Source organism: Penicillium roqueforti (genome assembly GCF_015533775.1).
Source record: "Penicillium roqueforti strain LCP96 04111 chromosome Unknown scaffold_01, whole genome shotgun sequence".
Classification (NCBI taxonomy): Eukaryota; Fungi; Ascomycota; class Eurotiomycetes; order Eurotiales; family Aspergillaceae; genus Penicillium; species Penicillium roqueforti.
Window position 1 is genome coordinate 784,875 of NW_024067565.1, and position 27,054 is coordinate 811,928.

Sequence of the window (27,054 nt, forward strand, 5' to 3'; positions counted from 1 at the left end):
AACAAAAAAAAATGATCTGAGATCGCGATGGAATGGAGAACATTACTTCTCATTAAACTGCGACCTTGATCCCCTCTGTCCTGTTGTCGATTCCATACCAAAGATGGAATCATGTGATTGTGTTTGGATATGTGCATGGATTACGCTGGATTTGGAGTTTTTATTCGTAATGCTGCTATTACCGATTTAGTTAGTGATAATATACTCTTCAATCAGTCAGATGAATGGGTACGGTATAATTGTTTATAGGTAGATGCTTCCCCCGGGAGACGGATACTATCTTAAACATAGCAATTATTCTCAATTTTCTTTTTTCCTCGACCTCTATCATGTTACAACTATATGTCCTTGTGGAAGACACGGATTATCATTGATACTTCCATTGTCCTTGGTATATCTGCTGCGTTGCAGGCTTTCAGCGTTGGCAAGGCTTGCCTGTGAAATCATCGAGAATATATGTTTGAATACTTATAGGCCGATCGGATGAGCTTGGGTGTCTTACAAAGAGATCTATCGTGCTTTTGCACTCGTCTGCTTTTGATTTTTGAGGTTTAGTATGTTGATGAATCATGATCATAATCCACAGCTGTTGAAAATTTCCGAGATGACAGTAGGATGAAGGTCGAGAAAGGCATCCAACAGACAAACAACAAGTTAGCCCTCCTCCATTTGATAATCCTGCTCCAACCTCGTTTCTTCTCTACGCTGGATAGTCCACCGAATAAACAATCCCACATCAGAAACAACAGCCCGCGGAACTCCACCCAGCATCCAGCTCCGCTGAACCCACTTGGGAATACTCCCACCAGCCTCAGAAGTCGTCAACATAGTCCACCGAAGGTAGTGATCAGTAGAAGTAGCAGGGGTATTCAAATTTGCCGTAGACGACGGATCCGAAGAGGCCGGAGTAGGAAGCAGCAGACGCTCAACCCGCTCGAGACTGGCATAGTAAGCGAAGACTGCCCGCTGGGGAACGATATCCATGATCTGGGCATACAGTCCCTCGAATTGGGATCCCGGCATGTTCGGCTTAGGCAAATAGAAAGGAACCTGTACAGTCATAAACCCGTGGCATGGGCTGGATTGGGTTGCTGGGTATGAGCTGGCGAAAGTCGCCGACATAGTCCAGGATATGAAGGCCCGGGGCCGGATTAGTGCGCTTGGGTGGAAGGTGTGGACAATAAGATTGACTGAGTTTGGGAGTTAGTAGGCTGTCCTTGTGCATGAGTTTTCGGGATTTTTATACATACGTTCGACCTCGAAATGCTTGTAGTTGATGTTTCCAACAGTAAGTGGTTGGTTGAGATCCCAGTGTCTCGGCTCGTTCCACTTCAGCAGTTGCTTTACGCTCGTCACACTGGGTGTGTACTCCATCTCGTGCTCAGCATGGTTGTATCGCAGCCCGTCGTGGAATTCCCATAGGGAAACTGTGCCAGGCAAACGATCGGAGTCTTGGTGGTCACTTTGGCGACATACCCAGAATTCCTTTTTAGATTTTGAGTCCTCTTGGGGGGATTGCAGTGCTCGCCATCCCCGTGAAAGCTTCACCTTTGCCTTTGAGGGTGGAGAAGAGCGCAGCTTGCAGTCTGGTTTCAGCGTCGATGGAAACTGGTTTAGGAGAGGCTGAGCTTCAACTAGGATGGCGTGAATGAACTCCCGCAGATCTGGGGTGTTGGCATCCCCTTGAAGATCTGGGTGACGAGGGAGGCTAGTGAACAGATGTGGCTCTAGTTGGATTATCGGCATGATAGGGGATGAAGGGAAGAAGGCTTGGCGATGAAGTAGATGTACAGATGTACAGATGGAGAAAGGTAGTGAAAAGAAGAAGTCAGAAAGGAAATCAAATTTTAATACAATTAGGTCTTTCTTATTTGTTTGCGCAGTTCAAGATTATGTGAGAATAGAAGGTCGCTTGTTTAGTCGCTGGTTTAGTCGCTTGTTTAGACGATCCCAGGAACACAACTATATTCTCGTGAAGACCTGATCAATCATCTGTCAAGTGAATCTTATTGATCAAATTAAAACTTGGGCAACAATTTATATAAATATTATAGAGACTATAGACAGCGGATCCCAGGTCCAACGCTGCCAGTCTCGAACATCTCCACAAGTCCCGCGCCTAGTGCTTCCTCTAGCGCCCATCGAAAGCGCATCCCATATAGCTCTTTCCATTTCTTAGTCCTACCCGGCAAGACCCCTGCAAACTCGCCACGGGCTCGCTTGGCCAAGTGAAAGCTCTTGTCGGTTTCAACAGCTCCATCCCATCGATCTTTCAACAGACCCAGAGGGGCTTCGCTAGAAGCGGACCGCCGGAGAAGAGCGAGCAGATGTGCACGACCTGACCCTAACAAGCGGAGATATGTTCCCGTGTTAGGAAGAGACAAGAACAGAGTTGCCGCACGAGCCTGCGCATTTGACTGCACAGGGCGCTCGGAGTGCGAGATAGACTCGCTTCGACTGGCTGACGAAGTCGCCATTTGAGGTAGATTAGGAAGTGATGCAATACTTAATGTGCCCTGTGTGTAAGATGAGGACGAGACAATAAAGCCGGCACGTAGTAGCGCCCTGTACTCATCCGTTGTGAAGACCCCCTGCGATATCGCCGAGGATGTTCCAATCCGTTTCAGTATATCAAGGAATTTCTCTGCAAACTTGTCAGTTGGCGACGTCCAAAGAATCCCAACTCCAAAACTCACCCTTCACTGGTTGTTCCAATGCAGGGCTTTCCTGCACCAGCTTGTCCCAATCCTCTGCTAGCACCAAACAATCGCCCAGCCCTGCCGCGTCGTTGCCTCGACCCGGTATAATGAGTCGCCGAATCCGACCAGCCTGAATTTGTTCGACGATTTCCCTCTCCACCTGTGTCGGTGCCTCTAGAAGGGTATGGACATGTGCCACAGAGGCGAGGGGAGGCAAAGATCGGCGTAGATTGAGGACTTCTGCGATACGCGTGCTGTTCATTCCTGCCCGTGCCGGAAGTTCTTCGAACATGCCATCACGGATATATTGAATAGCCTGCAGCACATTCTGAACCGGTGCAGTCTCCGCTATGAAATGAGACCCGCCTACATCTGGAAGCGGGTCATCGAAACCTAGATCTGCAGTCGGTTTTAGGCTGCCTCCGCCATATGTAGGTTTTCGGCGCGCAAGGGCGGCAAAGGGCGAGGCGCGGGGTTTGGGAGCAGAGGATTTGCGTTTCTTGACACCAGATACCGGAGCGGAGGTAAGACGTAAGGTCATGGCATGGGTGTGTGAACCTTTCACTATGCATAACGGATTCGGAGAGAAATATTGCCTTATGTCAGGTGACAGCTAGATATTCCGCCAATCACAGCCGATCTGCCATAGTTCTGTAATCAAATACCAAAAATACCGTACGGGAACACCCAGACCCTCAAGTGGGGTAAAAGCGGTATGTCACAGCAAGGGAATGGATAAGTTGTTGTCTTCCCTCGGTTCCGCGATATCCTTTTGGCTTCAAAGGACTTTTAAGTGATATTCATCGTCATCTCTGATTCTAGCCCTCGGGCATCTAGATTTGCCTGTTTCTTCTTATTTGTCCTAGCAAATCCACAGGGCAAACTTGCTTCTCCATCACTTGGCACTTTCACATGACGTAGTCATGAGAAACGCATCGTGTAACTAACATTTCTTTTTCTTCAGCCCCCGGTTTTTAGGACTCTAACCCCTCGTTTGATGGCCGCACCTATCCATTGCTATTGTCAAGAAGGTCTATCTCATATTGCTTTTTGATATTATTTTGCCTATCCGCTTAGGCTCGGCTCAATCACCATGACGGTCTTCATAGCATCTCTGTATGTGGCTATTACTGGACCTGGAACTATATATGGCTAACCGGCGAATTTCTTATATAGATTTTTGCCCTACACTATCGATTTCCACATCAACAATTCGCGCGCCCGCTCTCCCCCTCTAAGTCCTCCAAGTCCTCCGTCCGTGAACCCCACTATTGAGGGGATCACACCCATCCCCAATTCTACCGCTAGCCTGTTTGAGAAGAACCTTCCAGGGCAAACACCGGGTCTTACACCAGGAGCTACAACGGATCATGAGCGCATATTTGCTGCCCAGGTAGGCAAGACAGAGCACGAGACAAACGGGTACCCGTTCCCTTTGGCCGTCGAGCAGGATAACCGGCTCCTCACACGGAGTGAGGGTCATTCCCCGGTATGGGGTGCCACAACCTCGCTCAATCAACCAAAGCCGGCGGCGGTCATGTCGCCGTCTCCATCCATTCTCAAGCACCAAGATCCTCGCCCCGCCAAGGAACCTACGCACCGGCCTCCTGCAGTTGAGACCATTGCTTCCTATGCAAGACTAAGAAAGGCCAGCACAGCGAGCCGAAAATTATCATTTTCGAAAGCTGAATGGACCATCGAGACCGCGGAGCAGGGCAATGGTGGCCTGCGTAATGCAGTGCGATCCGCAACAGACGCCGGAGGCTTGGATAGCATGATGTGGGTGGGCACCTTGGGTATGCCCACTGACGCGTTGGCAAAGCACACCCGGCGCGACATCGCGGAGAAATTGGAAGATGAGTACGGGTCTTTGACGGTTTTTGTAAATGACAGCGACTTTGATGGGCACTACACGCATTACTGCAAGACCATTCTTTGGCCGGTGTTCCATTATCAGATCCCAGATAACCCGAAGAGCAAAGCTTACGAGGACCATTCGTGGATCTATTATGTCAAGTTGAATCAGGCTTTTGCAGATCGCATTGCTAAGCATTGGAAGCGGGGTGATGCGATCTGGGTTCAGGATTATCATCTGTTACTGGTTCCAGCTATGCTGCGCAAATTGGTGCCAGATGCACAAATCGGGTTTTTCCTGCATATTGCTTTCCCCTCGTCGGAGGTCTTCAAGTGCTTGGCGCAACGCAAGGAGCTCCTCCAGGGCATGCTTGGTGCCAACCTTATTGGCTTCCAGACAGATGAATACTGCCGGCACTTCTTGCAGACATGCAGTCGGATTTTGTGTGTGGAAGCAACACCCGAAGGAATCCAGTTAGAAGACGGTTTTGTCAACGTCGGCACGTTCCCTATCGGCATTGACCCAACTTCTTGGGATAAGCGCCGCCGGGCAACGGATGTGGAGCGATGGGTCCATGCAATCTCGGAGCGCTATCAAGGAAAGCGTCTCATCGTCTCGCGCGATAAGATTGATTCTGTTCGGGGTATTCGCCAAAAACTTCTTAGCTATGAGCTTTTCCTCAATACCTACCCAGAATGGGCTGATAAAGTTGTGCTGATTCAAGTCGCCACCAGCACCACGGAACAACCAGAGCTGGAAGCGACTATCTCTGATATTGCCATGCGGATCAACTCCACACACTCAACCCTCGCTCATCAACCCTTGGTATTCCTCAAACAAGACTTGGCCTTCCCGCAGTACCTTGCTCTCATCACTGTGGCAGATGCCCTGATGATCACCAGTCTACGCGAGGGAATGAATTTGACTAGCCATGAGTTTGTCTACTGCCAAGATGGTCGATGGGGCAACAAAGCCTACGGGTCATTAATTCTTAGCGAGTTCACTGGCAGCGCATCTGTTTTTGGAAATCGTGCTCTTTTGGTCAACCCTTGGGATTACCGCCAGTGCTGCGAAGCAATTCACACAGCACTGACTCGCGATGAGAAGGAACGGAAAGAGGTTTGGGAGGAAATGTACCGTGCGGTCCTGAAGAACTCGACTGCCAATTGGGTGAAATCGTTCAATGAAACGCTCACCCGTGTATGGAACGAACAGTCTTCGCGAGAAATCATGGCAGTACCTCGACTGTCCGTATCCAGGCTGACCGAGCGATATCGCCAGTCCAAGCAACGGCTCATGATCATCGATTACGAAGACACGCTCGCCTCTTGGGGATCACCGCGCAGCATCATTCTGACCACGCCGCAGCGCGCAATCACAACTCTAAATGAATTGACCGAAGACCCCGCTAACGTTGTCTACGTAATGAGTGCGCGTATGCCAGAGGAAATGGAACGGCTGTTCCGGCAAGTCAACAATCTGGGACTAATTGCCGAAAACGGGTCCTTCGTGCGCGAGCCGAACGCCGATTCGTGGACCCAGCTTGCAGACAAGAAGCATGTCAAATCATGGAAGGCATCCGTGTCTAATATCCTGGCATACTTCCACGCTCGCGTCGAGGGTAGCTGGATCGAGGAGCGCCATTGCTCTCTAGTCTTCCACCATGGATCCGCCGAAGACCGCCAAGCTGCGGCTCGATCTGCCGCTGAATGCGCAGGCAACATCAACGATGCGTGCGCTAACCTGGGTGTGCATGCGATTCCCGTTGAGGGTGCTTTGATCGTGGAGACCACTCACACCAACAAGGCATCTGCGGCCGCACATGCCTGGAAGTGGTATATGGCAAATGCCGACAAAAAGAAGGATTTCATCAAACCTGACTTCTTGCTGGTTATCGGCGATAATCGCGAGGACGAGCCGGTCTTCCGGTGGGCTAATAAACTGCACAGCACAAAGGCCGTCGACTATGCTATGACTGTCACATTGGGCTCGCGCAGCACTGAGGCCAAGGCAACCTTGACACAGGGAGTTACTGGTAAGTCTGGATTTATTCTATTTTTATTTCGGTTGACTAATTTTTTACAGGCGTTCTTTCCTGTCTGCAACAATTGGCAGCACAACAGGCCCAAACCAAACTGCCATTGCGAGAGTGAGGAATTTGATTGACTTCGGATTTCCAGGACATGAACATGCGAAGACGAATACACGAAGATAGCAAAACGGACCGGAGTTCTCATTTTCTTTAGCAACTATGATTTGGTGCTAGCATACTATTGCGGCGCATTTTGGATCAAGTTGAGACAGTACATACATGGATATGGAGGCTCTACAGGAAGACATATTTGCATTGCATCTTCTAATAATTTCGGGTTAAAGTTTAGAAAAGAAGAAAAAAAATATGATTGGAACAACAGGGAACTTTCCTGGTGGTTTCTTGCGAACAGTTAAAGCTCAGTCATTTGGTTAGTCCTCTTAAGACATTCTATAATTTTATATGAAGCATCTATGGATGTCAACCAAGCGAGGTATGATTGTTTCTGGCCCCCGACTGGGTTGGATAGGATAACAAGCCAGAATCAATCCCACCTCTTCCCTATTTTCAGCCTTCACTGTCATCAAACTTCAAGAATTCCGAGGTGGTCATGTACTGCTAGGAGCAAATAGGCAGGTACCCCCCAAATACAGGTAGGACTCCTATTTTAGCGTTTGTGAGAAATACGAGTTCAGGATATGCAGCTTTTCCAGAGACAAAAAAAGTATTATGTTTACTCCAATCAAAAGCTATGGTTTATCGTTAACCAGCACCGCGGCACCTACACAGCGGCCGGGATACCAGACGGCAAAGAGAAGAGCCACTAACGCAATAGGCGCGAATTCAAGGCATGCGAAATAGACCTCATTGGTTTGCAGCTCTCCCATGAGACCCTGGGCGGTTTCCGCAAGACGGAAGATAGTTCTCAAATAGATCATGAGGGTCGAAATTGAAAAAGCCAAGCAGAAGAGCCCAAGCCCATTCGCTCTGATAGCAAGTCGAGCTCGGAACTGGAAACTCGCCGCCACGATAACAAAGATAGTCATGACAAAGACCTGGTATGCGAGGCCGCCCAGGAGGATATTGTTCGCCGTTGTGGGATCTTCCCGGCGCGACTCTGTAACGCCAATGAGACACGCACCGGCGATCTGGACGATTGTTGAGATGACATCCGAAGTAATGAAGAAGGCTAGGATGACCCTTGGAGGTAAGAATGAGTACTGGCTCCCTACTCGTGGGATCAGTGCCGAGAGAATCGTGTAGACGCCAGCGGCAAGCAATACAGGTGCCACAACGATAAAAAAGTAGTTGAGGATGAAGTAGATGAGGTGATAGGGATCCTTCTTAGCGGAGAGGGATCGTGCAATGTACCCTACAACCTCGAAAACCAGACCGGCGGAAAAGGTCATCCACCACCAGCTGCGGTTCTTGATAGATTGAGTCGTGTGGTAGACGAAGTGAAGAAAAAACCACGCGGCTGCGAAGGCAGCTAGGGCAATGGAAGGAGTGTAGCCATAGATGATCACGGGGGTGTCATTTTCGCCGCCCGGATTTGGAAAGTAGGGGTCAACATAGCCATATGAGCGTGCTATTTTTCCATTAGTGATCTGAAACGATGGCCCTGGAGAGCTGCGTTCAAGTGCGGTGCCTGTGATGTAGTGAACCATCTTTTCAGCCCTCGGATTCGCCGCACAACAGGGTCAGATCTTCTCTATGTAGTGCCGATGAACACGCTAAGAAAGGAATTTGCCTCATTTTGTAGTCTGGTTATTGAAGGGAGATTTAGCACAGGCCCCTTTACGCGAGCTGCCAAGCGTAATGTCGCATAGCCCAACCCAGAATATCTCGATTGTTTCCCGATCGGGCCTATCGCAAGGTCTCATCTATACCAGAGGACCTGCTAAATTTGATCCCTTGTTGTTCGCACAGCCCTCTTACGTCGGCCACAAATTTATGCCATTATATATCTCTTGACTTCAATGTCTATGAAACTTTGGAAAAACCCACGTGTCAAGGCTTATGAGTGGCTGACTCAGCTTCTCGGCTGTCCATAGTCTGGGGAATAAGCCGAGGTTCGCCGATGTCGTATCTGTGGGGAAGAGGTTCAATATCAGATCATATAAATCACATTCCTTAGACCTTTAGACCCTCCCATCTAACCCCCGTACATATCAAACACTACTGCAGTTATGTCCACTATCAACCCATCCTTTCAGGAAGCCATCAAGGTCACCCCGCAAGGCCACAACAAATACAGCGCCTTCCTCCGGCCAGAATGGTGCATTGGAATCGGTATAGTAGAACCCACGTAAACAACCCTCTCCCATTGACCCAAGCTAACACCCCGCCAGTCCCACACGGCGGCTACACAACGGCCGTAATCTACCAACTAGCGCTAACGCACTTCGCGCACGCCCACCCAACGCAATACAAAAGCGCCGCGTCGCCAATCTCAATCCAACTCTCCTTCCTGCGGCGCACAGCCTCAGGCCCCGCAACCTTCGAAGTTGAAGACGTCAAGATAGGCGCGCGCACCAGCACAATCCACATAAAGCTACTACAGCCCTCGGAGAAAAAGCCCGGCCAGCTGGACACCATGGTCGCCGGCTATATCACTGTCAGTCCGCCGGAGGCCGAGGTCGGAATTAGCGCGAGCACAGGGTGGAAACCGTACCCTGCTCCGGTGGCAGGCTCGCGGGCGGACGGGTCCGTTGATCTAGCAGCGCTGGGCCGCACAGGCACTGACGGCGTTTGGACGAAGCTCGAGACGCCTTTTTCGGATTTCCGTAAGGCTGCGGCGCAGATCGAGCTGTTTGGGCCTGGTGCTGGCGCGACGCAACAGAAGCGCTCGGGGAATATGGGTATTGATCAGTGGGCGAGGTTCCGGCCTGGGGGTGATGTGAATGGCCGCTGGACGGAGGCTGCGGTGGCATATCTGATTGATATGTTTCCTATGGTGTTGGATGGATTTGATACTATGTCTGCTACTGCTGTGGCGGAGGAGAGTGGGACTTCGGTTGATGAAGAGAAAGCGAAGTTTTGGTATCCCACTGTTACGCTCAATGTGGATATGAAGAAGCATCTTCCTGCTGAGGGGGTAGAGTGGCTTTATAGTCGGGTTGTTACTAAAGTTGTTAGGGATGGGCGGACAGATATAGATGTTACGGTTCTTGATGAGGACGGAGAGGTTATTGCGCTAAGTTCGCAAGTTGGGTTGGTTGTTAGTGCTAGTCGGAACCTTGGGACTAGGAAGATGGAGAAGTTGTAGATAGTCGTTTTACCGATATATATATACATGTTTTGAGAATAGATTTTATGTGTTCAACGCAGGCTTAGTTTATGTCTATCTATATATGATCTATCTGTTCACTTCTGTATGTGCAAATCGGGTTTTATGTACGGGATCGACATCCCCGCATGTACATCAGGGAAGTCGATCCCCTAGTCTGTGCTTCAAGCTTCGAGCCTGGAAAGAAAAGGACGCTCACAACTTCGAGTCAGAGGTCACAATCCAAAATGCCATGGCATCCGCCTTGACGACCTTTCTCTTGGTCCACTCCAAATGTCCTCCAGTCTCCTCCTCATCCTCCTGCAACGCCTGCGCCCGGACCCAGAATTTCTTGCCGAGCCTCCCAACAACTCGCGCTTTGATAACCAGCAAAGCAGGCGTAGTCACCCGCTTCTTATACCTGACATCCAGTTGTGCGGTAAAGATTTTCCCGCGCGGGTTATCCTCAGCCATACCGGGCGTAGTGGGCGCATTGGTATGCGCCGCGACAGCGAGGGACATGGCCTCGTCAATCAGCGTCGCGACAATGCCGCCGTGCGCAGTGGATGGGTGGCCAGACACACCGGGGCTGCTAAGGTCGAAGATCATAATGATGTCCGCAGGGTTCAGGCCCGGGGTGGGCTTCGCGACAGATGCCGCATCTTGTTTTGTTGCGGGGAGCCAGGTGGGGGCTTCGGCGGGCGCGGGTGTGAGATTGCGCCGTTGCAGGGTTAGACAGTGGGGGATTGTGGTAGGTGTGTTGAGGGTTTGTGCGAAGTAGCCATCTTCACCAGTTGTAGGCTTTGGGCGTCGTGAGTCAGTTTGGATTGGTGTATATTCGGCAGAGGAAATGAGATTATTTGCCCATGAGTTGGAGCGGAGGTGCGCGATGGCGGGGGCCGGGTCAGCCATTTCTTCTTTCTTCTTTTTTTTTCGCTGGTATTTTGGTCTCGGGGATTATACTGCAATTGTCATAGTTGAGGTGCAGCTAAAGGACCTGGCATGAAGTGTTTCAGCGGTTTCAGCAGTATGTTAGGGCGCCAACGGTGTCACGACATAAATTGACCTCGGCTCCGGCTATGACCGATCGGGACATGATAAACAGTCACGTGGATATATATTGGATCAAATCACCCAGGGTCCAATGGATTTGCAAAATTGATTTGCGGTGGAGCGAACATCAAAAGCTTCGAAGTACATAGATATCTGTATGTATTCCCTTTCCTTGAATTGAAGAACCAATCATGCCAGTCTCGAGCACAGACAATGCATTGTCTCACCCCCGGCATGTAACCGGTAGTTGACCGTAAGGGACCCGATGGGGGAATCTGGGAATCCGGACAAGAATGCGAGGATAAACATAGTCCCAACCTAAGCGACTTATCTCAGGTCCTGTATCACTTTAGCGCCTGCTAGTGCACTCAGCAATCTCCGAACAGACCGTTATGATTCGTACGGATTCTAGCGGCAGGGGCAACTTAGCCTGACTGGGTTTAGTAGCACAGCCAAGGACCCTTTCATTTGGGTATCATTTTTCCATAGACCCTTTTGGGCCAGCTAGCTATCAAAACAGGGAAAACGGGGGAAACAGGGCCCCTGTGCAAGGCGAATATTCCTATTTTCTCCAACGAAGATAGAAATATGAAAACAATAGCACGAGTTCACTATCCACCGTGGCATGCCAATTATAGGGGTCAGGGCCGAACCTGCCAAGGGAAGTTCTTTCGAAAAAAATAAAAATAAACGTGAAATACCTTGGATACCTTGGAATACCCTGGATACAAAGCACCTGCCCATTCTTGTTTTTCCCTCCTCAAACCCTCCTCTCTTCTCTCTTCTCTCTTCTCTTCTCCTTGTACACAGCATCTCTAATTTATCCATCATGCGTTCCTCAATTATCTTCCTTTCAGCTCTGGCTACTGCTGTCATGGCTGACAATTCCACTGACACTTACACCTTCCCCGCTGGCTTCAATATTGGTCTGGTGGATAGCGGCACCCTGAGTATGTACCCCGACCAATTCTGACACGACGAAGCGCTAATGAAGTAGGCTCCTGGTGCTCTGCTCAGCGCAACACCTGCCCCGATCTTTGCTCAAGTGGTACCAAGCTGAACTCTTGCGACCCGGTATGTTGTTGTGTATCGCGTCCATACGACCGGGAGATTAACGCTTTGAACAGACCACCCTGAAGTTCAGCTGTGTCTGCAGCGATGGTTCAACCCCAAATGTGACCTCCTACATTCAGACCGTTCCTTTCTACGTCTGCCAGGCTACTTACGGCCAGTGCATCAACTCGCACCCCAACGATGCTGAGGGCCAGCGCGCCTGCAAGCAGGCATCGGCCGACTGTGGCTCCAAGAACGCAAGTGCGGTGACCACCACCTCTTCTGCTGCTGCGACTTCGGCCAGCGCTACGAGCACTCTGGCATTGGCCACTACGACCGATTCTTCCACCACTGCCACTTCCTCCGTCGCTGCTGCCAGCACTACCACCAACGCTGCTGTGGCCCTCGGTGATCTGACCCAGTACTCCACTGGTCTGATGGCTGGTCTCATGTTCGTTGCTGCGCGCATGATCCTGTAAAGGGACGATGTTCTTCGGTCTTTGGGCAGTTAATTACCACTTGATGGTTAGGTCGCATAGCGTCCTCTTTGTTGTATTCCCTTAACTCATCGCGTTGCCATTTGCTTTTTTTCCTTCGAGACATTCGATTCCCCTCTGAATAGGCTTGACACATTACGATCGTCCGCATGTTTATGAACGCGGCGCCTGTCCTTTCTTGTTTTGCTTTGGGTCGGAGTTCATTTTTTGTCTGCGCCGGTGCCGATTTCGCGCATTAACTATTCGATTCAAAGTAATATCACCAATTATTTCCAACCCATTGGGCAGCAGAATGAGAGTAGTGACGATTGCAGTGTAAATATTTGTTATTTCACCTACATAAAATATTCCAAATCAAGTAAAAGAGTCAAAAGGCACACATCAGTCGAGATGTTTTGTGGTGTTCCTCTCGCCAAGACTTTTTCTGGCACACACTGAAATTTCTCAACTTATCGATAGACTCCACCATCAAGAACTTCACGTTCGCTCTTCCTCTCCCTTTCCCACATCAAACATCATGCCCGCCCCTACCAACACCCTCCTCATTGAGGGTTCCTTCACCGAGCTCGCCGACGAGTTTGCCCAGTACATCGATGCCCTCCGCAAAGAGGGTAGCCTCCAGTCCGAGATCGCCCCGCTCCTCGAACCTCTCCGCCAGCAGGAACAGTCTGAAGGCGAGGCCGACCTTAAGCAGCGTGATGAAGTCCTGAAGAAGCTCGTGTCGTCTGCGACCGCTCTGAACAGTGCCCCCGAGAAGGGTAAGTGGACAAAAAGTGTCAAAGAATGATCTGCAGACAGAGTCGGGAATTTGGCACTTGGATCTTTGATGGACAAAAACTGACATAGATTGACATAAATGCAGAGATCACCTCCGCCTACAACCTCCTGATCCACCTCGTTCACCAGTCTTCCGACACCGACGTGTTCCTTCCTCGCATCTGCGCCTATCTCGCTAAGCCCATCACCACCTCCCCTCAGTTCGGCCCTACGCTCGCCATCTCCATTCTCACCACCATCTTCAACACTCTGTCTGCCAACGACGCGAGCCGGTACCACGTTCTCCTCGCTATTGTGGCCGTGATCCGCCAGTCTGGATCTGGAATTGCCTTCGAAGCCCTCAAGCCTCAGCTCACTTCCCAGCTTCCCACATGGCTCTCAGCGTGGGGGTTGGATAACGATGACACCCGGAAGTTGCACATCGCCATTGCCGAGGCCTCTACCGCTGCCGGCGATGAGGATCTGGCCCAGACCCACATCGTGCAAGCGCTTGAGACCATCGACCCTTCCGACGCCAGCAAGCCCGAAGCCCGCGAATTGGCTGTGCGCGCTCTCGCTACCGCTCTGCGTCGCTCTACCGTCTTCGACTTCACTCCCTTGACCGCCTCAGACGCCGTGCAGGCCCTGCGCTCCAGCGACAGCACTCTCTTCGAGTTGCTCGAGATCTTCACCTCGGACACCCTCGATGCCTACGAGACCTTCATCGCTGCCACTCCGCTCGCTTCCATCTCTGGCGGCGTGCTCGCCGAGTCCGCCGATGCCCTGCAGACCAAGATGCGTCTCCTCACTCTCACCTCTCTGGCATCCTCCACCCTTTCGCGCTCGCTTCCCTACGCCACTATCGCCTCTGCTCTACGCGTTCCCGCCTCCGATGTCGAGATGTGGGTCATCGACACCATTCGTGCCGGCCTCGTCGAGGGCAGACTGTCCCAGCTGAAGTCCGAGTTCCTTGTGCACCGTGCCACCTACCGCGTCTTCGGCGAGAAGCAGTGGTCCGAGGTCCAAGGCCGCCTGATGGTCTGGCGCCGTTCCCTCGAGAGCGTTCTGAACGTGATCCGCACCGAGCGTGAGCGTTTCGCCCGCGAGGGTATCCAGGCCGCGGCTGACCAAGAAGCCAACGCCAATCGCAACGGTAACGGTGACCGCCGACGCATTCAACTCTCGCAGCCGACGCGTGAGGTTGAGGCTAGTGCCGAATAGTTGTGTCCTTTTTTATAAATGGAAAAGTTCACAAAACACAAAAATCTTTCAGTTAATAGAGGGGAAATCTTGCTGTCTTTTCCTCATGCATTTCTTTTCCCTGGCCAGTTGTAGGGTTGGGTTTTTACTGCCCCCGTTGGATGTTTGGGACCCCACGAGTCATGTCATGTCAATCTTAGTCTTGTTTTATGTTTTCCGGAGGGATGACTTTCCGTTTGTTCATTTTTTTCTATTCCGGCTTAAAGAATATTATATTTCTTTAGACTGGTCATGGTTCATATCCGTAGTCAACTGACAACTTCATTGGCTTCAGGTTCAAGTCTAAAAATGCTTTCTATACTCTATATTCAAGCCGAGCAGAGAAATCACACAACTCTTCCCCCTAAAGGGACACCAACACTATATACATCGATACAAACACAAGAATCCCGCTTAGCGAGTGTGCAAACCACGAGCCTCAATACCGGCCTTGACCTGCTCATAGACCTGCTCAACAGAGCTATCAGCCTTGACCGAAACAACCTTATTCTTCTTCTCGAAATCATCAACGACAGGCATAGAAGTCTCGACGAAAGTATGGAAGCGCTTGCGAATAGAAGCCGCGTTATCATCATCACGGCCACTAGTCTCACCACGCTTCAGCAATCTAGCCTCCATGACATCCTCAGGGCAATCAAGGAACAACACAAGCTCGGAGGGGCAAACAGTCTCCTCGAAGAAAACAGCCTGGTCAAGCTTGCGTGGGAACCCGTCGACCAAGAAGCGGGCCTTGGTGCCAGCCGGAGGCGGCGAGGTCGCCAGCGAGTCGGCCATGGCATTCGACAGTAACGCAACGGTGACTTGCATCGGCACGATCTTGCCTTCGCGGATGTACTCGCGAATCAGGTCGCCGTACTGGCTGCCTTCGCGGACTTGCTCGGCGCGCAGGAGGTCGCCGGCGGACAGGTGCACGAAGCCGTAGTCTTTGACGAGGTTGGCGGATTGTGTGCCCTTCCCGCTGCCTGGGCCGCCGAGGAAGAAGACGACTGTTACGTCGTTTGTGGAGAAGCGGGGGGTGGCCATTGTGGGTGGTTGGTGCTTGTTTAGTTGGGAGGGGGGGTTGAAGGAGATAGGGATGAAGTTAAAGGGGGTTTAGGACTGGGGTTCGAGTCGAGGTTGCTTGTGGGGTGATTGTGTCGGTGTGGCTTGACTGGAAACGGACGTTAGTTGGCTTTTTCCTTAAATGTACGCTAGGCCTTCCGGACTTACTTCAAGCTAGTTTGGACGTGAGGTGCGGACGCCGGTGCGGGACTTGACGAGGTAGACGTAGGCGCCGGAGCTGATGGCGGTTATGATGATGATGGGGATGATTGGGAAATTGGAGCGGCTGGATTGAGGGGCGGAGGGTGCGCGTGGCGGCGAAGATCTCGGAGGATTCGAGTACAGGCGGTGGGGTACCTGAGTCGATCGGGTGAATTTCTGGCTGGTAAGGACGAGAGGCTTGGAGCGGACTCCGGAGAATTGACGGGCTAGAGAGAACATAGAGAAAGAGGGAGGCTTGTGGTTGTTGAGGAGGTAAAATCAAAAAGGAGTTGGGATCGCCGAAACGGGATTAGCTGATCTGTATACCTCGATGCGGTACGCTTCGGCTTCATGGATCTGGGCAGTGATATTAGGTAATACATAATGATGACAACTGTTTATATTCATACATGCCAATAGATTACTAGATCAGTGAGCTCCTCCTATATACAAGTATATGTCGTACAATGGAGGAACAAGGTGAGTTGAAATTAGGTCTAGAACAGTATGAAACTCGGATCCGATCCATCACCTTAGTACTTACATAGTACGGAGTAGTTAGTTACATATGTGACACCAAGGTTCAGCTTTTGCATAGAACAATAACCTGGTACTCATAGTTCGGGGCTGTTCGCTATTGTTACCCTAGGTAGAGGGTATGTCTTGAGACAAAATGCTCTCTGTCCACGTAGTCCCAACTTTTAGTACCACCCTTTTTTTAGCATCCGGGGTAGTATCCCTTCGTTTAAGATATCTTAAACCTGTGCAGTCTTAGCGGTATACTATAGTTATGATTGGGTTACGGACGAGCGGCTGTGCCAACCCAGGTCTAAGAAACATGCCGAGATATATTTTCAGGACTCACCGCGTATGTACGTCTGCACTTTAGTAGTTAACATTGAAAGGGGGATTCACCAATGCTAGAGATAAATTCTGACCTGTCAATCTCATATTATCAAGTGGTTTCTATAAACTTGATTGGTGGAATTTGACGTCGGCTAGTACGTATATTGTGGAATCCTTTGAAGTTTCGAGCTACACACTAAGAATGCCGGTAATAGCATAATTCGGAAAGCAGCCAAGTCCGCAGGAAGATTTTCAACAGCTATAAGCGACATATCTTTCTCTTCTACCTCCTATTATTGGCAGTGTCCATTATTGAGCGGACATCATCCCTAATCAATCGTGGCCAGACGGTGTTTGATGAAGTCCACAACGTCCTGATTGTATTTCCATATGTAGCCGTGGTGTGCGGCATTTCCGTCTTCGGGGTATGGTGAGCAGCATTGTTCATCACCGTAATCACAATAGCTGTGCATTGAGCTAGTAAATGGTCCACATAAGGCTGGGTTTAGCCGAGGAAGAAGCTGGTACATCTGCTTTAGATTATAATTCAGCACTTGAATATGAGTTGGTACTCACGCCTATACCCAGTGTGCAATTGCCCACATTCCACGGCATACCAGGAAAGTATGTCTCATCACCATACGCAATCGCAGCTATGACTAGATATCTGATCAGACTCGTGTTTTCTGACAGCCTCGACATGACGTACTAGTCGAGTTGTAGGTCCGCGCAAGAGGGGCGACGAAGAGGACTCCAACCTCACTGGTTCCGCACAGAGAATCCATCATGATAACTGCTCCCTATGTGGTAGTGAGCCTTGGCATTTTGCATGTTTGATTGCCATAATACGATGTCACCATTGAATATCCAACTACCACGATCTTAGTTTGGGGGCAGCTTTCACTGTACTCCTGCACAAACTGCTGCATCAGAAGCGTACCGTCGTGAACAGTATATAATTTGTCCAAATTAGTTAAGACGTTTCCATGATCGTAGGGTAAGCCGAGGGTTGTCGAGCCGGGGATCTGCTTCAGGATCAGGTCTGAAAGAGTGCTCATTACATTCAGATCATCGCCCCCGCCTTGCCCCCTAGCGATAATAGCATGAACGCCCGTTGCACATTTATCCTCTGACACAGACTGTGCGTGAGTCTGTATCAACATCAGGGTGACAGCTGACAGTACCCAAACGATCTGTAGGATCATATTGTACATGTTGGAGAATTTGAAGCCACACTCGAGATCCGACGTCACTGATGATATGTTGAAGAATACGCCACCATTTGAACTTCTTTGCTTGTTTTTCCTTCCTTATGACTTCGGTGTTGAATGAGGAAATGCCCGAATTTGTTGACCGTTGCTTTATTAACCCTCCGAGCCTACGTAGTACCGATACATCAGAGGGTTTTCTAGGCCGCGGTCTGATGTGTTTTTTATATGTGATTGGTGTTATGTTAAATTCTAATTGTAGGTGATAAGATGAAAACCTTTTCTCGTACATATTCGAGAATGATACGGAATGTCGAAGTGTCTATCCATATCCATTTTGAAAGTACGATCTACAGCCTTGGCCTTCCATATCTCAGCTTAATTGCAGTGCAGGCTTTGCGTCTCACCTTGGCTAGATATTAGAGCTCGGATTTGACCTGGAGCGCAATCAGTCAGAGTTCCCGGTAGTACACCCGACGAACCATACCGGTGCTTTGGGAGAGTAAAATTCTAGTTGGAAAGTCTCCAATTGCGACAATACATGTTTTGGAGAGAATATTATCGCTTGGGAAAGCTGGTGGGTAGCACATCATCCTAATTAGGCCATACTCGGCTTAGGCTCTACTCCATCAAGAGGGCAAGAGGCAACGCTAGATAACACTTGAGTGAATAACTATATAGGATGCATTACTATATATATCAAGTTCAAATCAAACTATCTTGCAGAATATGGCCTTTCAGAATCTGGAACGCCTCGAGCCCGAGTTTGTGTATTCTTCAACGGGTCTTTTGCTGTCATACCGCGCACAGAAAGGCTTCGTGCTTCCCATGAACCACAGGCCTCAATTATACTTGATATGCTCTGTCGATTAGGTCTCGCACAGCATTTCCCAACTCTGTGATGATCGGACCAGACCGAGGAATGGTGTGGCCCCGTCCAGTGTCAAACATCGCTGCGGTATCAGGATCACAAATATTGAACAAGGCCAATGCGCCGTATCGGTAGGGGTCTGTGCCGAAGATAAACAGTGAGTATATAGTTTGAAAGGGGCAATAGACGTCAAAATTACCATCTGCACCAACCACGTGAAGCGTCGGAATGTCCAGAGTATAGTCGCTTTCATCTGCCAGGACCACGTCTTCCTCAGGGGAAAGAGGAGGCCAGCCGGTGATGAAAATCGCGCATCTGATGTGACGAGGACGACCAGTCTCCTGAGCCTTTCTATCCTCATCCAGGATTAGACTTGCAGCCATCGTAGCACCCTCACTATATCCGATGATGCCGTCGATATCGGGATTCTTCTCCAGTGTATCATAGAGGTATTCCATGACTTGATGGTGGTTTATCCAACGGCCATCCCAACCGTTACCCAAAGCTCGCATCACATCTTCGGGACACGAACCATGCGGAGATTTTCGAACGCGAGAGATCATTGAGTTCTCTGCTACTCCTCCATCCTCCAACCACCGGTAATGCGGCCCGATACCGAAATACTCCGTGAACCCTAGGAAAATATGATAATCAGAACTGCTTTATCAGTGTCTAAGCCCAGGAGGACAGTACCTGCTGGTGGAGACACAAGAACAGGACCGTTGATATAGTGGAACGAAGCGAAACCATCCGTGGCCATCTGCTTCACTAGGGGATCTGCAATATTGTCAGCTGGCCCTTCGAGTCCTCAAATGTGAATGATATTACCAAGCTGAATATTAATATTCTGTGATAAGCAAGTCAGTATGGATTTCCATTATGGTGTCTCTGATCACCTACGTCGATGTTACCAATGGCGCCATGAAGACATAAGAACCTCATCTTGTATCAGTCTGTAATGATCTATGGGAACGAAAAGTAAAATATGGGAGAGGTAACGAGCAATTATAGAAAATATAGAAATCAACATATACTAGGAAATAAATTACCGCTCGGGCTGTACAAGTCGTGTAAAGCAAATGGAAGATTGGGAAAGCACGGGATTTCCGCCGAGCATCAACTTCCCAACTACAAACAATTGGGATATCGAATAATGTGGGACGGTACAACATTTCAGTCAAAGTCACCAATTCGGGAATAACCACCGATCACCCAATGCTAGCAGAGCATCGATCGCCTTCGGAGTAGAGACAGCTCCATGAAGCTGTACACCCCCAAAATGACCCGTATCAGAAGAGCTGGTGGGTATTTGCAAGGCTATATAACACGCCATAACAACCTAGGCAGTCGGTTTCCCCGATTTCCCCGATTTCCCCGATGTCGATGTGGCTCCCCAAAATTATATAGACTCGCGTCACAGTTGCACCTTCTGCACTTTTCACCATGACAAACATGAAGGGTGCTGATTCGGAAGGTGCGTCCTATGGCGACCAGGGTACCCTCCAACCTATCGCCATCATCGGGTATTCCTGCCGGCTGCCGGGGCAAGTTACATCTCCTAGTGAGCTATGGGAGCTATGTACCCGAGCTCGAAGTGGCTGGTCACCCATCCCCAAAGACCGTTTTTCTGTCGAAGCATTCCATCATCCCAATTCATCCAAGATTGGTTCCTTCAACCCAAAGGGAGGCTACTTCCTTGACGAGGACATTGCACAGTTCGATGCTCCTTTCTTCAACCTCACCGTGCAGGAAGCTACGGCCATGGACCCTCAGCAGCGCTTGTTACTGGAGTGCGCGTATGAAGCTCTGGAGAGCGCTGGCATCCCCAAAGAGAATTTTGCTCGCCGGAACGTGAGCGTCTTTGCGGGTGGTAATTTCGCTGATTATGAGCTCAATAATGACCGTGATACCGAGACTATCCCTATGCACCAAGCTACAGGCTGTGCGGCCTCGCTGCAATCCAACCGTATTTCATACTTCTTCGATCTACGAGGACCCAGTGTCACAGTGGATACAGCTTGTTCTTCCTCACTTGTTGCTCTCCACTATGCAGTACAGAGCTTGCGAAGCGGGGAATCCAAGGAAGCACTCGTTGCTGGTTGTCACCTTAACATCGTACCAGATATTTGGGTTTCGATGTCCATGTCACAGTATGTATTTGCGTGTCCTCCAAGCCAAGTTGGAGATCATATGACCTGACTGTCTGGAATCATATAGGTTGTTTAATGATGAGGGTAAAACCTTCTCCTTCGACGAGAGAGCCACATCCGGTTTTGCGCGAGGCGAGGGCTCTGGTGTCGTGATTTTGAAACCCCTCGACGCCGCCTTGCGTGACAAAGATCCCGTACGAGCTGTCGTTGTACATTCAGGAGTCAACCAGGATGGACGAACACAGGGAATCACATTGCCGAATGGCCAGGCCCAGGAAGAGCTAATCCGGCAGGTCTACAAAGAGGCCAACATCAACCCGGACGAATGCGGTTTTGTGGAGATGCATGGAACTGGAACAAAGGCCGGTGATCCTATCGAAGCTGCAGCAGTCCATGCAGCACTTGGAAAGAATCGGACTCCAAGAAACCCACTTTACATTGGATCAGTCAAATCCAACATTGGGCATTTGGAGGGAGCCAGTGGTATAATTGCCATCATCAAAGCAGCCATGATGCTTGATAGAGAGCTAATGCTTCCAAACGCCGAGTTCAAGAAAGCGAATCCTAATATTCCTATGAGCGACTGGAATATGAAAGTTTTAACGATGACGCGGCCATGGCCTCCTCGCAAGAAATATCTCAGCGTGTCCAATTACGGGTTTGGAGGAACCAATGCACATGCCGTACTTGAAAAAGCACCACTGTCATCAAAAGCCCCAGACCGAGCTGTTGAGGATGTTGAAGTGGACCCCAAACGCAAGCTGTTCTTGATCTCTGCCAACGACAAGGAGTCACTACGCACTAGAATCAAAGACTTCGGTATCTACTTCGAACAGCATCCCGAGGTTTTTGAAAAGACTCTGTTCGGCAACTTTGCTTATACCCTAGGCAACAAGATGTCTCAACTCTCATACCGTGTTGGCGTGTCAGCTACCTCGCTAGATGAACTTGGTATCCGTCTCGCCCAATTGAATATCAACCCCTCTAGGGTTCTGGGAGCCCCAATAATTTCGTTTGTCTTCACTGGTCAAGGGGCTCAATGGGCGCAGATGGGTGTTCCTCTTATGCATGAATATCCTGTCTACGAGTTGGCCATCAAACGAGCAGATCAATGCCTACGAGATCTCGGCGCCGAGTTCTCCCTTGTCGAAGAGTTGGAAAAGGACGCAACCGCTTCCGACATTGACTCCCCTCATCTAAGTCAACCAGCGTGCACAGCGCTTCAAATTGCACTAGTCAACCTCCTAGAATCATGGGGAATCCGGCCTGGTTCAGTCGTTGGCCACAGTTCTGGAGAAATCAGTGCAGCCTACGCTGCGGGGATTTATGACTTAGAGGGAGCTATGGCTCTGGCTTACTGGCGTGGGCAAATGACCTCGTTGCTTAAGTCCTCGTTCCCGTCCCTTAAGGGGACTATGATTGCTATTGGCACGAGCCGCGAAACTATTCAGCCTATACTAAAGAACCTCTCTGGATATGCTACCGTTGCTTGCGTGAACAGTCCTACCAGCGTGACCGTGTCAGGAGACATATCCACGATTAGTGAACTCGAAAAGGTTGTCGATAATAAACAACTTTTCAACCGAAAATTGAAGATTGACGTTGCCTATCATTCCGACCACATGAAGAAGGTTTCCAAGGCCTACTTAGCTGCGATTGAGAACATTAGGCACTTCTCGTCGGCGATAACCCCATTCTTCTCTTCTGTCTTTGGGCGCTTCGCGGAACCCTTTGAACTTGGTCCAGAATACTGGATTGCGAACCTGACATCACCGGTTTTATTCTCTGATGCTCTTGGCAAGATAGTGGCGGACGATGAAACACGACCCAGCCTTCTTATTGAAATCGGTCCACACTCCACAATGAAAGGCCCCATCATGGATACTCTAAAGAGCTTGGGTCCCACTGTCTCCAAGATTGCATATACACCAACTATTCTTCGTAAAGTGAATGCAGCTGAGTCCATCTTAGATACCGCTGCTGCTGCCTACGTGCGAGGCGCTACGCTCAATATGACAGCAGTGAACTTTCCCAAGACCGGAGCGGCAAACCGGTGGTTCTTGAGTAACTTGCCTCGCTACCCTTGGCAACATGGAACTCGGTACTGGCACGTTGCCCGTATTCCACAGAAGCATATGGTCAGAGATGGTGCTAGGAACGATGTCTTGGGAGTATTGGCAAATTACTCAAATGATCTGGAGCCAACGTGGCGGAACATCATCCGGTTAGATGAGGTTCCCTACCTCCGGGACCACAAGATGCAAGGGATGGTCGTTTACCCCTTAGCAGGCTATGTAGGTTTAATGGATGATCCGCATATCTAAATAATGCTGACTGACTGTCCAATAGTTGGTGATGGCCATTGAGGCTGCTCGACGACGCGCGAAGCAAGCTGATATTCAAATCTCCCAGTTTGAACTCAGGGAGGTCATTGTGGGCTCAGCGTTTGTGCTTAGTGATGAGACAGATGCAGAGACCACCATTACTCTTCGCCCCTACGCTGAGGGTACTCGTGGATCATCCGATCTTTGGGATGAGTTCCGTGTCTGCTCATGGACTTCAAAGCGAGGATGGACAGAGCACTGTACTGGACAGGTACGGGTTCGCTCCGATCCGAAACAGCAGGCAGTTGTGATCTCGAGTCCGTTCGAGACTCAAGCCACTTACATGAAAGCTCAAATTTCCCGAATTCAGAAACCGGCTACTAATTACCTCGATATGTCCCACATGTACCAGGTTCTTGGTGATCTAGGAGCCGGGTATGGTCCTATCTTCCAGAATATTGATAACTGCTACTCCAGCCCTCACCACTCGTTTGGCGATCTATACGTTAGAAATACCCGCAGTGTCATGCCGAAGGGATTTGAGACTCCCTTAACTGTCCACCCGTCATTCCTCGATGGACTGCTACATTTTGCTTGGCCCCTTCTTGGCCAGGGCTTGGGCCGAATGGATCTGGACACACTTTACATGCCTACAGTAATCAAGCGTATGACAGTCGGTCTCAATGTACCAACCACCGCTGGTGAATACCTCAAAGGTTACTGTAGTGGCAGTCCCAGCTTGCCTTCCCCTGAACCGACCAAATTTGACCTTTTTGCCACCCAGGAGGGCTCTACTGAACCTATTATTACAATAGATGGCCTGGTAATGACTCCCCTCAGAGATTCAGACACTAACCGTGAAGAGACTCGCAAATTGTGCTATAAGATTAGTTGGCATCCTTTGGCCGAGGCTGAAAACGCCGTTGAAGAAGATATTCAAGATCGCAACGGCCCCGCCGAATCTCACGGCGATACTTATATCCACGGAGACACAAATACGAATGGGAATACAAAGCACCAAGGCAATGCGCACACAAATGAGAATCCCGTCAAGCCTAAGCACGATCTATGCATTACGTACTTTGGTAAATCCGATGGTATTGCTGATAAATTGAGTATTGCCCTGTCCGACGAATCCGGGTGGCAGGTTTCCGTCCGGAACTTTGGTGAAGTGAACTTCTCTCAAAAGCACCTTGTTCTACTTCAGACTGGAGCTAGCTCTCTGCGATACCTCACCGAGGATGTATTCGAGGGGCTCAAGAAGGCACTACTCAATGCTAGAACTGTGCTCTGGGTCTATCGGACTGATTCTCCCGATGCTCAAATGACAGTCGGCTTGACTCGTACCTTGCGCTCCGAGACCTCGGCTAGAATAGCCACTCTTGGGTTGGTTCCTGACATCAAATATCCCGAGAAGCCTATCCAGGCAGCTATCAGTGCTCTATGGCCCACCGATGGAACTCAGCCCACGAAAGATCTCGAGTTCAAGGCCAAGGGCTCGGAGCTATTTGTCCAACGCATAGTGGAAGATGATTCTGCCAATAGTTTCATCCACAATGAGACCCACGACATGACAATCTCAACCCAACCGTTCAGTCAGCCTGGGCGCCGCTTCAAGATCCAGATCGGCAGTCAAGGCTCCCTTGATTCCCTCTACTTTGTAGACGACAATCCCCTACCATTAGGCGATGGCCAAATTGAGCTTCAAGTTAAAGCAAACGGTCTTAACTTCAAAGACATTGTGGTCTCTATGGGCCATCTTGCACAGCCTTATATTGGAATTGAATGCAGTGGTGTTGTCTCCAGTGTAGGTTCAAATGTGAAGAATTTCAAGGTCGGTCAAAGAGTAATGGCCATGCCAGAGGGCTGTTTCTCGACTTATGCACGATGCGCTGCGACTAGCGCGACAGAAATCCCAGCCGACATGTCATTCGAGGTTGCAGCCACCGTGCCAGTTGTATTCTGCACTGCATACTACTCTCTGTTTGACCTAGGTCATCTCCAAGCCGGCGAGCGGGTTTTAATCCACGCCGGTGCTGGAGGTGTCGGTCAAGCTGCCATAATGCTAGCACAGATGATCGGTGCAGACATCTTTACAACAATCGGAAGCCTCGACAAGAAACAGTTCTTAATGGCCCAGTACGGTATTCCCGAAGACCGCATCTTTTATAGTCGTGATACATCTTTCGCTCGCAGCATCCGCAGAGCCACCGGCGATGTTGGTGTGGATGTCATCGTCAACTCCCTGGCAGGCGAACTTTTGCGCGAGACTTGGGAGTGTCTTGCACCTTTCGGAAGGTTTGTCGAGATCGGCAAGGCTGATATCACGAAGAATACTCGCCTTGACATGCAGCCCTTTGAGCACAACGTCATATTCTCGTCGGTTGATCTCACCAAGGTTGGCAAGTCCAAGCCTCAGCTGATGAAGCGCATCCTGGGTGATATATGTCGGTTGATTGGTGACGGGTCGGTGCATCCCGTCCTACCACTTTCGATTTATCGAATTTCCGATATCGAGAAGGCATTCCGTACTCTACAGATCGGCAAGAGTATGGGTAAGATTGTGGTGGCTCCTCATGAAGGTGACCAAGTCAAGGTAAACAAAGCACATCCGCGATTAAATTTCAGATCTAATCGTTCATTTTTCAGGCTGTGGCTCCCAAGACCAGTGCCACTCTCTTACGACCCGATGCATCCTACATCTTGATTGGTGGTACTGGTGGTCTAGGCCGAAGCATGGCCAAGTGGATGTCCTCGAAAGGTGCAAAGAACATTGTTCTTGTGTCTCGTCAAGCCGCGATTAATGAGACGGTTCGAACTTTGATAGATACTTTGGCTCCTCTAGGAGTGCGAATTATCGTCAAGGCTTGCGATGTCAGCAGCCGTGAGTCTGTCAAGGCTCTGATTAACGAAGAGATGAAAGACCTTCCCCCAATACGTGGTGTTATTCACGGTGCGATGGTGCTTCGTGTAAGATTTTACTATGATGACTTATTTACATTATCTGTTTTCATTACTGACCCTACTTAGGATATGCTCTTCGAAAATATGTCTCTTGAAGACTTCTCTGCCGTAGCGTGCAACAAGGTAGAAGGAGCTTGGAATCTGCATCACGCGCTGATCAATTCCCCACTGGATTTCTTCATTGCCCTCTCATCGATAGCCGGCATCATCGGCAATCGCGGACAGGCAGCATATTCCGCAGCAAATGCATTCCTGGATGGATTCATAGAATACCGCAGATCCCTTGGTCTTTCAGGAACATCAATCGACCTCGCTGCAGTCAGCGACGTCGGCTACCTAGCCGATACCGACGCCCAGCGGCGACAGGAGGTAATGAAGAATATCAGCTGTCAGACCATTGACGAGTCGGAAGTCTTGGCGTTGATAGCCGCCGCGTTAACCGGTGATCTTGATCGATCCTGCTCTGGGCAGTGTGTCACGGGACTGGGACTGGATTCACTCGAGAACAACTTCTGGGTCCAGGATGCGAGGTTCAGCGTGCTATATGAGGCCGCCAAGGGGACGCTGGGCAACAGCGCACAGTGCAACGGCCCGTCTGTGCCGCTGCATGTCACCTTGTCGACTGCCCCATCTAAAAAAGAAGCCTTGAGAGCGTGCTACGAGGCGCTGGCTGCGAAGTTAGCGCAGGTGCTTGTTCTCTCCTTGGAGGATATGGATCCCTCGATTACAGTGGTTTCATTGGGTCTTGACTCGCTGGTGGCTATTGAGATTCGTAATTGGATTGCCCGTGAGGCTAATGCCAATGTGCAGGTTCTAGAGTTGTTGTCTAGTGGCAGTTTGATGGCCTTGGCCGAGATTATCCTCAACAAATCTCAGGCCTATACTCGCACTGAGTAAGATGATGATAGCGTGGAGTGCTGCGGCGGTATACGAGCCGTTAGAAATGATATATATATTTTACATGTTGAATCCTGAT

At 49.9% G+C, this 27,054-nt stretch overlaps 12 protein-coding genes across 12 annotated transcripts; 5 read left to right on the plus strand and 7 right to left on the minus strand.

The window, feature by feature from the left end:
* Positions 1–654: 654 nt before the first annotated feature.
* LCP9604111_691 (SRPBCC family protein) lies at positions 655–1,746 on the minus strand (the record flags this gene model as incomplete). Its single annotated transcript, XM_039070628.1, has 2 exons — positions 655–1,190; positions 1,251–1,746. 2 exons carry the CDS (start codon positions 1,744–1,746, stop codon positions 655–657), a joined length of 1,032 nt encoding a protein of 343 aa, XP_038933239.1.
* Positions 1,747–2,057: 311 nt separating this feature from the next.
* Positions 2,058–3,240, minus strand: LCP9604111_692 (Stk19 family serine/threonine-protein kinase; the record flags this gene model as incomplete). Its single annotated transcript, XM_039070639.1, has 2 exons — positions 2,058–2,644; positions 2,697–3,240. The coding sequence occupies 2 exons, from the start codon at positions 3,238–3,240 to the stop codon at positions 2,058–2,060; spliced, it is 1,131 nt and encodes a 376-aa protein (XP_038933240.1).
* A 552-nt stretch (positions 3,241–3,792) lies between these two features.
* Positions 3,793–6,707, plus strand: LCP9604111_694 (putative alpha,alpha-trehalose phosphate synthase subunit TPS3; the record flags this gene model as incomplete). Its single annotated transcript, XM_039070651.1, has 3 exons — positions 3,793–3,815; positions 3,876–6,589; positions 6,640–6,707. The coding sequence occupies 3 exons, from the start codon at positions 3,793–3,795 to the stop codon at positions 6,705–6,707; spliced, it is 2,805 nt and encodes a 934-aa protein (XP_038933242.1).
* A 628-nt stretch (positions 6,708–7,335) lies between these two features.
* On the minus strand, positions 7,336–8,253 carry LCP9604111_695 (RTA1 domain-containing protein; the record flags this gene model as incomplete). Its single annotated transcript, XM_039070662.1, has 1 exon — positions 7,336–8,253. One exon carries the CDS (start codon positions 8,251–8,253, stop codon positions 7,336–7,338), a length of 918 nt encoding a protein of 305 aa, XP_038933243.1.
* A 522-nt stretch (positions 8,254–8,775) lies between these two features.
* On the plus strand, positions 8,776–9,854 carry LCP9604111_696 (thioesterase family protein; the record flags this gene model as incomplete). Its single annotated transcript, XM_039070673.1, has 2 exons — positions 8,776–8,878; positions 8,938–9,854. 2 exons carry the CDS (start codon positions 8,776–8,778, stop codon positions 9,852–9,854), a joined length of 1,020 nt encoding a protein of 339 aa, XP_038933244.1.
* Positions 9,855–10,070: 216 nt separating this feature from the next.
* On the minus strand, positions 10,071–10,766 carry LCP9604111_697 (PaaI family thioesterase; the record flags this gene model as incomplete). The annotated part of the gene is made up of 1 exon (XM_039070684.1): positions 10,071–10,766. One exon carries the CDS (start codon positions 10,764–10,766, stop codon positions 10,071–10,073), a length of 696 nt encoding a protein of 231 aa, XP_038933245.1.
* Positions 10,767–11,736: 970 nt separating this feature from the next.
* LCP9604111_698 (uncharacterized protein) lies at positions 11,737–12,439 on the plus strand (the record flags this gene model as incomplete). Its single annotated transcript, XM_039070695.1, has 3 exons — positions 11,737–11,857; positions 11,905–11,981; positions 12,035–12,439. 3 exons carry the CDS (start codon positions 11,737–11,739, stop codon positions 12,437–12,439), a joined length of 603 nt encoding a protein of 200 aa, XP_038933246.1.
* A 535-nt stretch (positions 12,440–12,974) lies between these two features.
* LCP9604111_699 (PCI domain protein) lies at positions 12,975–14,434 on the plus strand (the record flags this gene model as incomplete). Its single annotated transcript, XM_039070706.1, has 2 exons — positions 12,975–13,215; positions 13,320–14,434. 2 exons carry the CDS (start codon positions 12,975–12,977, stop codon positions 14,432–14,434), a joined length of 1,356 nt encoding a protein of 451 aa, XP_038933247.1.
* Positions 14,435–14,866: 432 nt separating this feature from the next.
* On the minus strand, positions 14,867–15,496 carry ura6 (uridylate kinase ura6; the record flags this gene model as incomplete). Its single annotated transcript, XM_039070717.1, has 1 exon — positions 14,867–15,496. One exon carries the CDS (start codon positions 15,494–15,496, stop codon positions 14,867–14,869), a length of 630 nt encoding a protein of 209 aa, XP_038933248.1.
* Positions 15,497–15,554: 58 nt separating this feature from the next.
* LCP9604111_701 (uncharacterized protein) lies at positions 15,555–15,955 on the minus strand (the record flags this gene model as incomplete). Its single annotated transcript, XM_039070728.1, has 3 exons — positions 15,555–15,623; positions 15,683–15,688; positions 15,740–15,955. The coding sequence occupies 3 exons, from the start codon at positions 15,953–15,955 to the stop codon at positions 15,555–15,557; spliced, it is 291 nt and encodes a 96-aa protein (XP_038933249.1).
* Positions 15,956–16,890: 935 nt separating this feature from the next.
* LCP9604111_702 (CAZyme family CE5) lies at positions 16,891–19,582 on the minus strand (the record flags this gene model as incomplete). Its single annotated transcript, XM_039070739.1, has 9 exons — positions 16,891–17,091; positions 17,138–17,220; positions 17,271–17,361; positions 17,437–17,700; positions 18,652–18,779; positions 18,840–19,274; positions 19,334–19,417; positions 19,469–19,487; positions 19,541–19,582. The coding sequence occupies 9 exons, from the start codon at positions 19,580–19,582 to the stop codon at positions 16,891–16,893; spliced, it is 1,347 nt and encodes a 448-aa protein (XP_038933250.1).
* Positions 19,583–20,083: 501 nt separating this feature from the next.
* Positions 20,084–26,975, plus strand: LCP9604111_703 (type I polyketide synthase; the record flags this gene model as incomplete). The annotated part of the gene is made up of 5 exons (XM_039070750.1): positions 20,084–20,790; positions 20,858–23,084; positions 23,140–25,710; positions 25,764–26,084; positions 26,145–26,975. 5 exons carry the CDS (start codon positions 20,084–20,086, stop codon positions 26,973–26,975), a joined length of 6,657 nt encoding a protein of 2,218 aa, XP_038933251.1.
* Positions 26,976–27,054: the final 79 nt, after the last annotated feature.